The 15,358-nt window shown below is 40.0% G+C and overlaps 1 protein-coding gene across 1 annotated transcript in view; it reads right to left on the bottom strand.

The window, feature by feature from the left end:
• LOC143041558 (uncharacterized) overlaps nt 1–15,358 on the bottom strand; it is a 45,657-nt gene that overhangs the window by 10,722 nt on the left and 19,577 nt on the right. The window contains exons 8-14 of the mRNA XM_076213570.1: nt 14,634–14,810; nt 13,208–13,339; nt 9,203–9,371; nt 7,407–7,616; nt 6,141–6,278; nt 2,380–2,495; nt 1,174–1,370 (exon numbers count right to left, since the gene is read on the bottom strand). Of these exons, the coding sequence (XP_076069685.1) occupies nt 1,174–1,370; nt 2,380–2,495; nt 6,141–6,278; nt 7,407–7,616; nt 9,203–9,371; nt 13,208–13,339; nt 14,634–14,810 (1,139 nt within the window). The remainder of the gene's footprint in view (nt 1–1,173; nt 1,371–2,379; nt 2,496–6,140; nt 6,279–7,406; nt 7,617–9,202; nt 9,372–13,207; nt 13,340–14,633; nt 14,811–15,358) is intronic.

The raw sequence follows: 15,358 nt of genomic DNA, 5'->3' as shown, positions 1-15,358 counted from the left end.
CCATCTCACCACCGTGGACACCATCTCACCACCGTGGACACCATCTCCCCACCGTGGACACCATCTCCCCACCGTGGACACCATCTCACCACCGTGGACACCATCTCACCACCGTGGACACCATCTCACCACCGTGGACACCGTCTCACCACCGTGGACACCATCTCACCACCGTGGACACCATCTCACCACCGTGGACACCATCTCACCACCGTGGACACCATCTCACCACCGTGGACACCATCTCACCACCGTGGACACCATCTTACCATCGTGGACACCATCTTACCACCGTGGACACCATCTCACCACCGTGGACACCATATCACTACCGTGGACACCGTCTCACCACCGTGGACACCATCTTACCATCGTGGACACCATCTTACCACCGTGGACACCATCTCACCACTGTGGACACCATCCCACTGCCGTGGACACCATCCCACTGCCGTGGACACCACCGAAGACATCATCTTAAACTGCCTTATTCTAGCATTACTCAGACAACAATACAACATCTCCTCCATTGACATGGGAACGAGTTCGATGACTGTTGCCGGTAAGCCGTTATAACAATGGACTATTTTTCCTCCGACTGTTGAACCAGATTTGCAGCCCACAGATTTTGGGAAGGAATCTGATATGCTGGAAGGATATAATTTTCCTCTTGCATATCAAGGACATTCTATCTAAATTGTTAAGAAGACAAAATAGTTTGTCTTAGTTATTTGACGGTGGAAAAAATGCTGGAGGTGGGCGGTACCTACGATGAATTGGAAGTTGAAGGAAAAATAGCCTAGTATGATAACGTCTTTCCCTGGGAGCCGTGGGTCTTCTACAAGAGTGACCTGGGGCAACGGATTGACTGAACAATTTGCTGTTATCTAGGTCGCAGTCGTCTACTGCATTTTAGGCACTGTGGTATTAGTATTTTTTGTATAAAGATATTATGTTGCTCCGGTCCCCTGAACAATATTATTAGCTGGACCAGGAACCCCCTGGATCCCCCCCCACCCTCCCCTGGTTCCTACGCCGCTGTATATTCAAACTGCTGGACACACCAAACACCTCAATGTTGATGGTGTCCTGTTTATGGAACTCTGTCACCGCTTAGAGTCTAAGCGGTGACAGAATTCCATAACCACTGGCGTTATGTCATTCTGCTCTTACCTAAAGCTTTGGCCCCGAATGGATTTGAGAATATCCTCGGCTGTTCGGTTGGAGGGCACGATGACCTTGTTGATGATATGGATGACTCCGTTCTGGGCCTCGAGATCCGCCTGTGTGATCTTCGCGTCCTCGACTCCCACAGCGCGACGCCACACTTGCAGTCGCACCGGGTGCTCTTCGTCCAGAGAAATGATAGCCTGTGAGAAGAAGGATAGAAATATTAAAATGGAAGAGACTATACGAGACCATAAGGCCTACACTCCACAGTTCCATGACCCTTACCTCCTATCAAAACATACTATCTTTTCTTAAAACATCCAGTTGTTTCAGCGCCCACTATATGGTTACTAAGTCTATTCCAATCGTTAACCAGTCTGTTGATAAACCAGTTCTTGCCTACTTCTTTCTCAAACCTACATTTGCCCAATTAATGCAGTTATTAACAATCGACGCGTCTCAGGAAGCGCGCAGGTGAACGTACAACTCAGAGAAACCAAAATCGGTCCCTCATCTCGCCCCGTTTAGAACTCAAAACGCATCATCATACTAAAGAAAAAAAATCTCCCAGTTGGAGAGTTCCAAAGGAAATTTATAGAATTTATTTCTGTCATGAATATGATAGTTACTTAAGCTTATCAAGCTGTTCTCATTATTATTGATGTAATTTAGTTTAGAAATTTCGAAATAATCCTTAGAAATCTGAGAAGTGTGTGTATTTACTTAATTGTCGTATAGAGGAAGGAAGCAACACTTGTGGTGCCCCACCTTTTCTCCAGCTGTCACACTTGGCATTAAATTCGTTCAAGATTTAGCTTGGGCTATATTATCATCCTGCAATACCCTATACAATGATATAACACAGTATAAAACCGTAAACGAATTTAAAACTAGGTATGATAGAGGGAGAGAAAGAGAAGGGACCACCATAGGAGTAGCTCATGTCCTGTATATCATAGTTAGGTTGAATACTGTTAGGTGTGTGTGTGTGTGTGTGTGTGTGTGTGTGTGTGTGTGTGTGTGTGTGTGTGTGTGTGTGTGTAGGAAAGGAGCTACGCGCGTTGGTTCCCGTCTCTTACTCTCCAATTTATTATACCTAGCCTCAAATGTGTGTGTGTGTGTGTGTCCCATGATAACCAGCCATACACATACTAAACAACCACGGTAGCATCACGCATCCCCGCCTCAGCTCCCAACATAGTTCCTGACCTCATTGTCTGTGATGCCGTTGGTTAAGTGTCTCCCGTAGGCTCCGTGGTAGCGGATCAGTTGTCCGGCGTACTCAAGGTCTCGCCGAGCGGCTTCCTTCACCTCCGAGTCCAGCGCTGTGGGAGGAAGAGGAGCAGAGGCTGGATTAGTATCAGGTCTTAAGACGTTAGGTCTTGAGCATTTTGGAGGAACGGCGAAAACTATTGAAATATAGGTACATATCTCGATCACATCACTTTTCCTTTATGTGTAAGGCTCGTTTTATACATAACGACTTTTCGCCGTGCGCCGTCCACGACACGACGCCGTGCTCTCAAATAACCATGGCTGTCTATAGACGTTCTTACATATCACGACCAAGACTACGTATGAAAGCGTCCATAGACACCCATGGTTATTTGAGAGCACAACGTCGTGCTGTGGACGGCGCACGGCAAAAAGTCGGTACGTGTGAATTGAGCCCACGGCTTCTAGGATGAGAAGGCGTTTGTAGTCAGTTTCTCATTACAAATGTTTTTTTTTCTTAAAAGCCTTACACATAAAAATAATGAACCTCTAAATCCCGTACCAATTTATTATCCTTACTTCTAAAACAGTAGAACAAAGAATTAAGGTGACGGCACACTAGGCTAGCATGCTACTTGCTTTTGGTACTTCGTTTGAGTAGAAACGACTTCGGTAACAGTATTCTAGACTTCCGGAAAAACATCTCAATAATGTGTCTAACATTCGTATAACTAACTTTTCTTAGTTCGTCATTCAACTTCTCACTATATGACGCAAGAATAATTTGAAATATAGAATTTTGAAAAGCAAAAGATCGTAATCGAAGTCGTTTCTACTCGAACGAAGTAGCAAAAGCAAGTAGCATGCTAGCAAGAAATGTCTAGTGTGCCGCCGCCACTTTTACAGACTGAGTCGGCTGCAACAGATTTTGTCCGATGCTTCCAATATCCATTAAATGGAAGTCCGTTAAAACGAGGGAGGAGTATATATATATATATATATATATATATATATATATGTGTGTGTGTGTGTGTGTGTGTGTGTGTGTGTGTGTGTGTATGCTGAGTGATCTAAACAAGGAAAGTCTCAAAGTAGGTTTAAAAATGAATAAGAGTAAAACCAAAGTAATGTTCAACACGAAAGTTCAAAGTAAAGAGATTGTAATTGATGGTGAGAGCCTTGAAGAAGTTGAGGAGTATAATTATTTAGGGGGGCAAATGGTAAAAGTGACGAAAGATCATGATAATGAAATAAAAAGACGAATTACAATTGGTTGGAAAGTGTTTGGTAAGTATAATAAAATCCTGAGAGGCTCTCTACCTTTATGTTTGAAACGTATGTATGTATATATGTCAACCAAATCCGCCATCCTGAGTCCACTGCCGAGCAAAGGCCTCTTTCATAGCATTCCATGATTCACACGACCGCGCCAACCTCTGCCACGTCACTCTTGCAAACTTCTCTATCTCGTCTCTCCACCTTCTGTCTGGTCTCCCTCTTCCACACTTCCCATCTCGCGGTGTCCACTCAGTAACACACTTGCTCCATCGCTCATCAGTCGTTCGCATAATGTATATATATATATATATATATATATATATATATATATATATATATATATATATATATATATATGCAAACCTCTATCTCGTCTCTCCATCCTGTGTCTGGTCTCTCTCTTCCACGCTTTCCATCTCGTGGCGTCCACTCAGTAACACACTTGCTCCATCGCTTATCAGTCGTTCGCACTCATATATATATATATATTTGTATACATATATATGTAAATATATATATATATGTATATATATATACATATATATATATATGTATATATATATGTAGGTATATATGTATATGTATATATACATATATATATATATATATATATGTTGTATATAATAGCATGATGACAACTCACAATTTTCTTGTTAACTTGTTCAATACTTGTTCAATACAAGATCTCCAAATTCTCCCTTCTTCTAAAGCCATGATCGCACATTTCCATGTTGATGATGTCCATTCTTCCACCTCACAGCACGGTGAACAATTGACCACCCCACGGCGTGGGTGATCAATTGTCATTGCTGGGGTTTTTGTCCCCCCTTTTTTCCACCTCTCCTAAGTTCGTACTCATTTCATATTATTTGTTTGTTTGTAACCTCTCCTTAGCTCATTTATGTAACACTATTTCTGTATATTTACGATTTGACTTTTGTATGTATTATTCTGCCTTGAAAATGAAGTTGTGCAACTTCGAAACGTTGGTACCGAAATATCTACTAGTTTGACTATCCTGCCTCAGTGTTGAAATGTCCTTTGCTGACCTTCTACATAGATTGCCTCTTGAAATACGTCGCCTTGTTCGCAGTATTGAACAAGTTAACAAGAAAATTGTGAGTTGTCATCATGCTATTATGTACAACATTTCTTGCCAGAGGGAGAACCTCCTGCCTAAGTATACGCATATATATATATATATATATATATATATATATATATATATATATATATATATATATATATATATATATATACACATACATATACACTGTATCGAAGGTGTCCATTGAGATCATTATTATTCCTATCAATACAGTGACGCTCTCCCAACCCCCATCCCCACACCCCCAAACACACACACACACACACACACACACACACACACACACACACACACACACACACACACACACACACACACACACACACACACACACACACACACACACACACACACACACACACACACACACACACACACAGAACTAAGGTCAACGCCCATGGCATTTGCAAGAAGAGACTTTTCTCTTCTTGCATTGCTAAGCTTATGAGTTGCAGCCGTGGCAGCTGGCTCCTGATAACAACGGGACGGGAGCACTATCTGATGTACCATGTGTTGTTTGGAGTCTGTCACGTCTGATTCTCACAGTGACCTCGTCTCACAATGCAGGCTGCCTCACGCTCTCTCTCTCCCATAACTCCGTTTCGCGTGAGAATTTATTCTTTTATGCCCTGTTCACACTAGCGGCTTGAACCGCGCGGAAACTGCGGTGGTACCGCATGGTCAAGGAAAAACTGCGCGGTTGTGTGTGTGAACGCCTCCATTGGCTTACATTGTAATTGAACCGCCGCGGTTCAAACCACACGGTTGGAACTGCTAGTATGAACAGGGCCACAGTGTCTTGTCTGGTGTATGGAGACAATCTCTCACGTCTCTCTTCGTCACACGTGAGGGACTTCTGTCTCACCTTTCTCACGAGTCGCTTGTGTCTTTTGCTTTCTCGTATCACGACTGGAGCCTAAAACGCTCTCACTTGTGGACCGTCTTTCAGTGGTAATCTCTCACCATTTTCATAACTCCACTCCGGCATCAACTTACATTTCCAAAGATACTCGAAACCTTCTCCACATTTATTGATCACGCGATATTACATTATAAAAAGAATAAATAAAAACTCGCCTCCTTTAAAATTGCCTCGAAAAAGAAAAGAAAAAGATCAAGACATAACTACCTTCATCATCTAGAAAAGATAGATAAGAGATTTGTACCTGTTTATCTCCATCATTAACTCGAAAAGAAACGAAAAATTAAAACTTCTTTATCTTTAACATCACAAAGAAAGAAAAGAAAAAGGAAACATCACATCATGATATCAAATTACCCCCTTCCTACAACAGTATGTAAAAAAAAAAAAAAAAAATCGTGAAAATACGCCTCTCCCTTCAACAACAAGTTGAAGTATACTACTCACATTGCCATGCTAGTTCGTCAGGCACGAAGAAGGTATAGTCCCCAGTGTGGCTCAATGTCTCCTCCAGGCCCGCCTTCTTCACCAGCTCGACGAAGGTATACAGGTGGTGGCTCTCAGCAAGCTCGAGGAGGTTCTTGGCTGTAAGAGAAAGTGGAGGTGAAGGACCAAGGCTGGTGTAGGACCGGGGCTGGTGATGGACCGTGGCTAGTCTAGGACCGAAACTGGTGTATGACCGAGACTGGTTTACGACAGAGGCCGGTGTAGGACCGAGACTAGTGTAGGACTAGGACTGGTGTGTCCGAGACCAGTGTAGGACTAGGACTGGTGTAAGACCGAGACCAGTGTAGGACTAGGACTGGTGTAAGACCGAGACCAGTGTAGGACTGAGACTTGTGTAAGACCGAAACTAGTGTAAGACCGAGGCTGGTGTAGGACCGAAACTGGTGTAGGGCCGAGGCTGGTTTAGGACCGAGGCCGGTGTAGGACCGAGGCTAGTGTAGGACCGATACTAGTGTAGCACTGGGGCTGGTGTAATTCCGAGACTAGTGTAGGACTAGGACTGGTGTAAGACCGAAACTAGTGTAGTACCGGGACTGGTGTAGGACCGAGGCTAGTGTAGGACTAGGACTGGTGTAAGTCAGAGACTAGTGTAGGACCGGGATTTGTGTAAGACCGAAACTAGTGTAGTACTGGGACTGGTGTAAGACCGAGGCTGGTGTAGGACCAGGGCTGGTGTAAGACCGAGGCTGGTGTAGGACTGATACTGGTGTAGGACCCAGGCTAGTGTAGGACCGAGACTAGTGTAGGACTGGAACTGGTGTAAGACCGAGGCTAGTGTGGGACTGGGACTGTTGTAAGACCGAGGATGTTGTAGTAAGGTGCTGGTGTAAAACCGAGGCTGGTGTAGGACCGGAGATGGTGTAGGACCGAGGCTAGTGTAGGACCGAGACGGAGATGTATATTCCATTCAGTTGCAGCCGCACCATATTGAAATAACAATGAAAAAAAAAACGGGATGTCGCTAGTCCTGTGAAGAAATTGAAATTCGTGATAAACAACATCGAAAAAATCATATTACTTCATAATTTTCAGAAAGCAAGTAGAACTTTAACTAATCAATATTTTCTATTAATTTTATGTGTTGCCTTTCCAGTGTAAGATATTTTCGTATCGAAATACACGTAAACCTCAGCGACAGATATTATCTGTTTAATGGAACCTCTTGGGTGGCTGAGTAACTTTGTGAACGCGCATGCGCGATCTCACCTCGGTCGGGTAGGAGGACGTCGTCGATCATGTGAATGATGCCGTTCTTGCCCATGTTGTAGTTCCCCCGGAGCTTCGTGCTTTCGACGTAGGCACCGAAGAGATCGCAGTTGAACTTGAGTTTGTTGTGGGAGACGGTGCGGACCTTGTGTTCTCCCGTGATGGCCGACTCGCAGATAACGTGAGGAATCACGTGGTTCTGGATCAACGCTGCAAATGGAAAGGACGTGAGGTGATGAACATCTAATCAAGATACTGTGATGCCTGCCATTCATTTTATGTTATTTGTTTATTTGTTTGTTATCATTTGTCTGTTTGTTTATTATTTGCTTGATTTTCATTCATTATTTTTTATCTGTCAATTTATTATTATTTACTATTTACCTGTTTGTTTATTATCTAACTTTACCTATGCATTTATTTATTCATTTTGTTTATTATCATTATTTATGTTATCATAAATTCTATATATTTATTTATCATTATGATTTTTTTTGCATCCGACCTAGTTATGGACCACAAGGTCTCATGTCGGCATGCTCCTCCTTTGTAATTCTTTATTATATTGAATCCACAGCAAGGACACGAGATGCAGGGATGACCCGTCATCCAGGAGGAGCCAAGAGGGAGGGAGGGAGGGAGGGGTAGTGAATGGGAGTGGAGTAAGTGGGGGATGAAATGGGTGGAAGTGGATTTATGCCTTTGACTTTGGCTACCTCCCTTGTAAGGAGGAAAAAGCCTTTGGTATATGCATGTACAATACTTATTTATATATGACATACACAGTATACGATTATATATAATATATTCAATATATGATCATATATGATACATAATTTAATATAAATGAAATAAAATGGGGTGGGGGGGAATGCAGTCCTGCTAGAAGAGAAAAGGAGTCGTCATATAAAGATGTTATCACACTGGGCTTCTTCCAAGGGTTTCACCAGCGCCGACCGTTGGGAGTTCGTTTGAGTGGAAACGACTTCGGTTACAATATTTGAATTTTCAAATCTCCAAATATCAAACTCTTTCCGTCATATTTAACAAAGCTGAATGATGACCTAAGATATTATAAACCTATACGAATGTTAGGCATACTGCTGAAATGGTCTCAGAGACGTCTAGACTTCTGTAAGCGAAGTCCTATTCTAGTTACTCAAATGGAGGTTGGAGGTAGGATGTCGGAGGAAAAACAGCCCAGTGTGATAACCTCTTAATACATGAAGGTCGCGTGAGCACTGGCTCGAGTCCTGAAATTTAAGGAATGGCAGTCCTAACCACTCCATCCGTGGAGTTTAACCTCACCTGAATAAAAGTTTCTGGATTTAATCATAACCAACTCATGAAAAGGTCACGCGGAGATAATTAATTAATCAGGCCGTGTATTTGTTTTCTTTATTTATTTATTCGTTTATTTGTTTATTTGATTTATGTATGTATTTAACTATTCACTTATTTATTAATGTTTATCAATTAGTCAATTAATTAATTTATTTATTTATCTACCCATTTAGTATTTGTCTAATCATTTCTATTTATCTACTAATGACTAATTTTTATTTGTTTGTTTATTTATTTATTTATCCATTCATTTATTTGTCTATTTATTGATCTATTTATATGTGTTTATTTATGTACTTCTTATGTATTTCTTTGTCTATTAATTATTTTTTTTAGTATAATTTATTATTTACTTATGCATTTATTTATTCATTTACATTTTTTATCAATTTATCGTTTATTTATCTGTTTATTTATCTATTTTGTTTGATCATCTAAATCTGTCTCCTCACCTAATCTCGCCTCGCGGTCGTTGATAATCTTGTCCCTCCTGGACTCTGGAATCTTCTGGAAAGCTTCGTCCGAAGGCGCCAGAATGGTGAGCGACTCGGGCATCGTCCTCAGTACCGTCACATAGCCGCTCTTCTCTAGCATATCGGCAAGGACAGTGAACCGACCGTCCTGTTAGCAAACACGCGAACACCAGTTAGCAGGTAAACAAATAAAGGAACAGTCAAATTAAAATAGATGCCAGTTAGCAAATACAGATACAGAGGGAAAAGAAAATAAACACACTGTGCTTCCACACGAAAATGCACCCCCCACACACATAAGCGGTCATACAAACACAAGAAAAATAAATATTGTGGGATAAGAAGCCACATCCCTACTCAATAAATTCATATTGCTCAAATAATATTCTTCCACCCAAATAGGCAAGAACAGTGTGAACCAAAAGTTCTGTTCTTTGCAATCATAAACGTCCCAGCACTCCGCCAAAACAAACACAATTCACACTGATGAAAAACGTTCACTGTATCAAAACATCATCAAAAGAACGGTTAAACAAACATTTGCTAGAATAACAAGTCATCCCCGAAGCAATAACTTCTCATCCACCTACATATGCACACATCACAATCCAAACACCCAAACATGCCACATATAAACAAACACTCCACTACTCGAGTAAACAAGACCCAAACACTGGCTCATTATGTAAACAATGTGCCGTTTAACAGAAATGATAGTGTAGCGTTCCCGTCGTATCAGTGTTTCTCAACTTCTCAATCTTTGTAGACCCTTACAACGAGTTATCTTTTCAGGGGACTCTTTGATATGGGATCAAAGAGAATATAATCACTTTTTCTAAGCATTTAATGATAGGCACATCATAATATATTATATGAATCATCGCCACAATCTTAGAGACACAATTACCCACGGGGAAAACTAGAAAAATTGACATCTCGATTAAGACACATTGTGTAATCATGATGTATGAAAAAAAAGTTATGACAGGAGTAGCTGTAACATGTTGAATTCCCCGTCATGCAGACAGACTTCTTGGTAGGTTTTCGCGGTCCCCCGTTGAGAATGCTGGCGTAGTATATAAGCACAATCGCTCAAATAAGTTTATCGGAGATCTTGGTATGTACTCGTCATTCGAAGCTCAAGTTACTTTCTTCGCTGACTTTGGTACTTGAAGGCAGTGGCGTGCAAAAGGTCTGGTGATGTTCCCCAGGGCTAACTGATTGTCTCCCTTAAAGATTCAAGTATAAGACCTCAAGTACAGTACATAGTACTCAGGAATATTGTGAGAAAGGAAGATGTTTTGAATACGTAAACACAAATGAAACATAAAATAAACTCTTTGTTAGATATGAATCAACCAAATTTGAAAATCACTATCTTATTTCTTTTTCTGATTGAATACCCCCCCCCCCACCTTCGCTATTTGGATGCCCAAAGCGTCCCTTCACCCTCCTTTTACACGCCACTGCTTGAAGGCGACATGATCCTGTTGTGTGGATGGTACGATTGGTTGCTGCGTGATGTTTTTATTTTGTGGGTTGTTTCTATGAGTTCTTTGATGGAACCGTTTTGCAGGTGCATTGTCGATCTTCTGGAAAGGGTTTGTGCTGTGGCTTAAGAAAAGCCACCGTAAAACAACACATGAAAACAACCCAAAGAGAAAACAACACTAAAATCCGACACCAACTCCATGACAGGATAGACCTGTTCATAAGAGAAGCACTCGTAATAAAAGAAGAACAACCTTTTAACAACCAACAACAGCCAGGAGAAAATATACAAATAATTTTGCCAAAGCACACTGAGTTGCAATGAATCAGCCTTGCTGTGGATATGCTGTGTCTTGCAGCGGTGCCTCTGACTCAGTGCAATGGGCGAAATGCAGGGATGACCCGTCGTCCAGGAGGGGGAGGGGCAAGATAAGAGAGAGGGAGGGGTGGTGAATGGGAGTGGAGTTTGTGGGGATGAAGTGGGTAGGAATGGAGTTATGCTTTTTGATTTTGGCTACCTTCCTTATAGGGGGGAGGGGAGGCCCTTGGTATGATGTCTGTATGTACAATGAGGCACGCCACAGAATGCCCTCCTTCTGTACCAAAAGCATCATACGATCCTTTCAGTTCTCAGATTCCACCACGGGCGAACTCTAGTCTGCATTCTTGTCTTGATAATGCGCAAATGGATGCGCGAAATGTCTATTATTATGGATGTCTCTTCTATTCCCTTCTACAGCATCTTAAAGAAAAACTAAGGTCATCAGAAATGAAAACCAGAAGGGTTTATTTAATGATGATGAACTTTTTTGTCTACTCAATAGAATATGCCTCCAAAAAAGCAGCTTCACAATTACTCACATATGTATATGTATGTATGCATGTATATATTCACACACACACACACACGCATATGTATATGCTAATAAGAAACACTGGTAATTTGTGTTCAGTTATGCAAAAGTGACCACTGAGAAAGAAAATTAAACGAATCAAAACGCCTTCGTAATTTGCATTGAAGATGTAATATACGAAAAAGTTTTGCTTCGTTTAGTTTCCTTTCCTAGTGGTCACTCTTGCATGTATATATATATATATATATATATATATATATATATCTATATATATATATATATATATATATATATACCTACATTGATCAACCACAATTCACCTTTATTCTAAGCCATTAACATCGAGAAACTCGAGGAGGCATACATGCAGAAATTGGAACGTGGTGTAGCCAAGGAATATATATATATATATATATATATATATATATATATATATATATATATATATATATATATATATATATATATATATATATATATATATATATATATATATATATATATGCTCAAACATAAATTCCAGCACGACCGAATCAGCACGCACCACACAGGGAATCCCCTGTGACAGGCACGAGGATGCAACACTCGCTTGTAAAACCCAAGGTACGTGACGTACACATATGTGTATTTTAAAGTGACGCGATGTGAGTTGAATTCATTATGGTTACCCTGGCGTGGTTTGGCCCTCAAGCTAACGTTTCCTCTGGCCTCGGGTTTCCATTATCAAATAGAATGATAGGTCTTAATTACTACGTACATGTGTTGTGGGCACATGAAGGTTATGTTACAAGAACATTAGATGAGGTGTATGAAAGTTATCTAAGTGTGAAGAAGATGGGATGTAGTGTAGCACAAATGGAGTACGTCAAACAGTAGAACAGACAAGGCGTGTCTTGCCCAGATCGGTGCAGGTTTGAAAGATGACACAATCTGTCAAATATGACACTTATGTGTCCGTGACACGCACACACATTTTAAGTGACTGAAATGTGAATTAGATTCATCTTAAGTGTCTAGAATGTGAACTTGCCCCGTGAATGCATTCTTTTATTCTAAGTACCTGGAATGTGTAGACAGTTGCACACAAATATTACTACATGGAGTCATATATCCATATCTGCATACTTGTTTGCGGTGTTTTCATACACTGTACACACAATAACTACGTGCACTGAAGAACACGCAAGTACACGCGCGCACACACACACACACACACACACACACACACACACACACACACACACACACACACACACACACACACACACGTTCTTATGTTCTAATGTTCTTATATTCTTATGATCTTATGATTACCTGTTCGCATATTCGTATATTCTTATTTTTTATGTTCGTATGTTCTTGTGTTCGTATGTTCTTCTGTTCTTATGTTATTATGTTCGTATGTTCATATGTTCTTATGTTCTGTTCTTCTGTTCTTTTGTTCTTATGTCTTCATGTTCTTATGCTCTTATACTCTCATGTTCTTATGTTCTCATGTTCTTCTGTTCTTATGGCTTCATGTTCTTATGGTCTTATACTCTCATGTTCTTATGTTCTTATATTCTCATGCTCTCATGCTCTCATGTTCTTGTGTTCTTATATTCTTACGTTATGTTCTTTTGTTCTTATCGCTACTCACGTTGATGAGCATGTCGGCCACGTTCTGGGAGACGCCCGTCGACGGGTTGAGGACGCCGTCGATGAGATGGACGATTCCGTTGGTCGCCTGTTGGTCCTTGCGGATCAGAAGGGCACAGTTGATGGTCGTCATCTATAGGGAGAAGAAAATGCGTAGGATTCGTTTTAATTTCGCATGAAATACACATGAAATATAGTGAAATACACGTGGCATGCAATGAAATACACGTAGAATGTAATGAAATACACGTGGAATATAGTTAAATGCAGATGAAATACACGTGGAATATAATTAAATGCAGATGAAATACACATGTAATGAAATACACATGAAGTCCACGTGAAATCCACATGGAATATAATGACACATAATGGAATCCACGTTGAGTATAATGAAATGCACATGTAATATAATGAAATACACATGGGATGTAATGAAATACACATGGATTATAATGAAATCCACATGAAATGCACGTGAAATGAATATGAAATCCACATGAAACTCACATGAACTATATTGAAATACACATAAAATTCACATGAAATGTAATGAAATCCACACGAAATCCACACGGAATACACGAGCTTCAAGCCACTAGATATTATGTGTTAGACTGTCACTAAAGTATAAATTTCGAAATATTATCTTTACATGGTCTTGAAAACTTGAAGTCGAAGTGGTAGGCATTAATTCTATGAGCTGTGCGATTATATAATTTGTCGTTGTCTTATTTGTCACAAGAAGTCCCAGTTGGACGAAACGTCAGAAATAAAACTTCAACGGATTCTTGGCGTTTAAACTCACCACCCTACCACTCATTAATTCTGTATCGATATATTAAGCTTAGGTTGTTATAGTAGACATGATAGATATATATCGTCGTTGTTTGAACTTAATGACACTTTTGTTGAAATGTGACGAAAGAGTGACGTAAGAATGTTGACGTTAATACTGATGTGGATTTGTGTGGAATCTGTCATTTGATTTATGCTGATCTCACAGTATAACTGGTTTAAGTTTGTTCTTATTGGTGGCAAATAAATAAAATAGAATAAAATAAAATAATATCAAATAAGAAATAGAATAAGATAAAATAAAATAAATTAGAGCAAAATAGAATAAAGTAAGATAAACAAATAGAATAGACTGAAATAGAATAAGATTAAACAAAGAAAGGTTAAGAAGAAAATAATACAGCTTACCCCAAGAAATAAAATAAGATCAAATATGAAATAAAATAAAATAAAATAAAATAAAATAAAATAAAATAAAATAAAATAAAATAAAATAAAATAAAATAAAATAAAATAAGATAAAATAAAATAAAGTAAGATAAGGTAAAATGAAACAAAATTAAACAGAACAGATTAAAATAGAATAAGATAAAACAAAGAAAGGATAACAAGAAAACAACCCAGCTTACCCCATTGGAGTATTTGTTGATGCGGATATTATGTCCCGGATATTTGGATTCGACCACCATGTTGCCCATGAAAGTGTCAGAGGGCAGCTTGGTTGGCACGATGTGGTACAACAGGATAGCGTTGTCAGGCTGTCCGCGGTACGATTCCAGCTGGCTCTTCACCGAACGACTCACGCTCTGGAAAAAAAAGGTAAAAAGGTTCGCAGAAAATAAGGACCTGTTCACACGAGCGGTTTGGACATCGCGAAAACCGCGGCGGTACTGCATCGTTAAAGAAAAACTCCGCGGTTGTGTGTACATGCTTTCGTTGACTTATATATTAATTGAACCGCGGGGGTATCGAATAGTCAAAGAAAAACTGCGCGGTGGTGTGTGAACGCCTCCATTGACTTACATTGTAATTAATTAAACCGCGGCGGTTGGAACCGCTAATGTGAACAAGACTAAGTAAATGGACCGTTCTCAAATGGGAGTTCGAGAGTTTGTTTTCTGTATATCCAAGACTAGAGATGAAATGAAATTACCAATACACACATGTTTATGCGTAACGCGTTTTTCAACGTTATTAAAGTATTGGAGTGGGGCACCTAACAATCATTGATATTAATGAGAACCCTTATCGTGATAATAAGCAAAAAAAAAAAAAAAAAAAAAATCGTGTAGAAATGTACCTATCCTGTAGACCCATCCTCAAACTATGGGTCTTTGACATATTAAGGGTGAAG

The sequence above is a fragment of the Oratosquilla oratoria genome, chromosome 31 (genome assembly GCF_046742065.1).
Source record: "Oratosquilla oratoria isolate Oo_2021 chromosome 31, ASM4674206v1, whole genome shotgun sequence".
Taxonomy (NCBI): domain Eukaryota; kingdom Metazoa; phylum Arthropoda; class Malacostraca; order Stomatopoda; family Squillidae; genus Oratosquilla; species Oratosquilla oratoria.
Note: the sequence above shows the minus strand (reverse complement) of the source record. Positions and strands in the feature narration are given on the sequence as shown.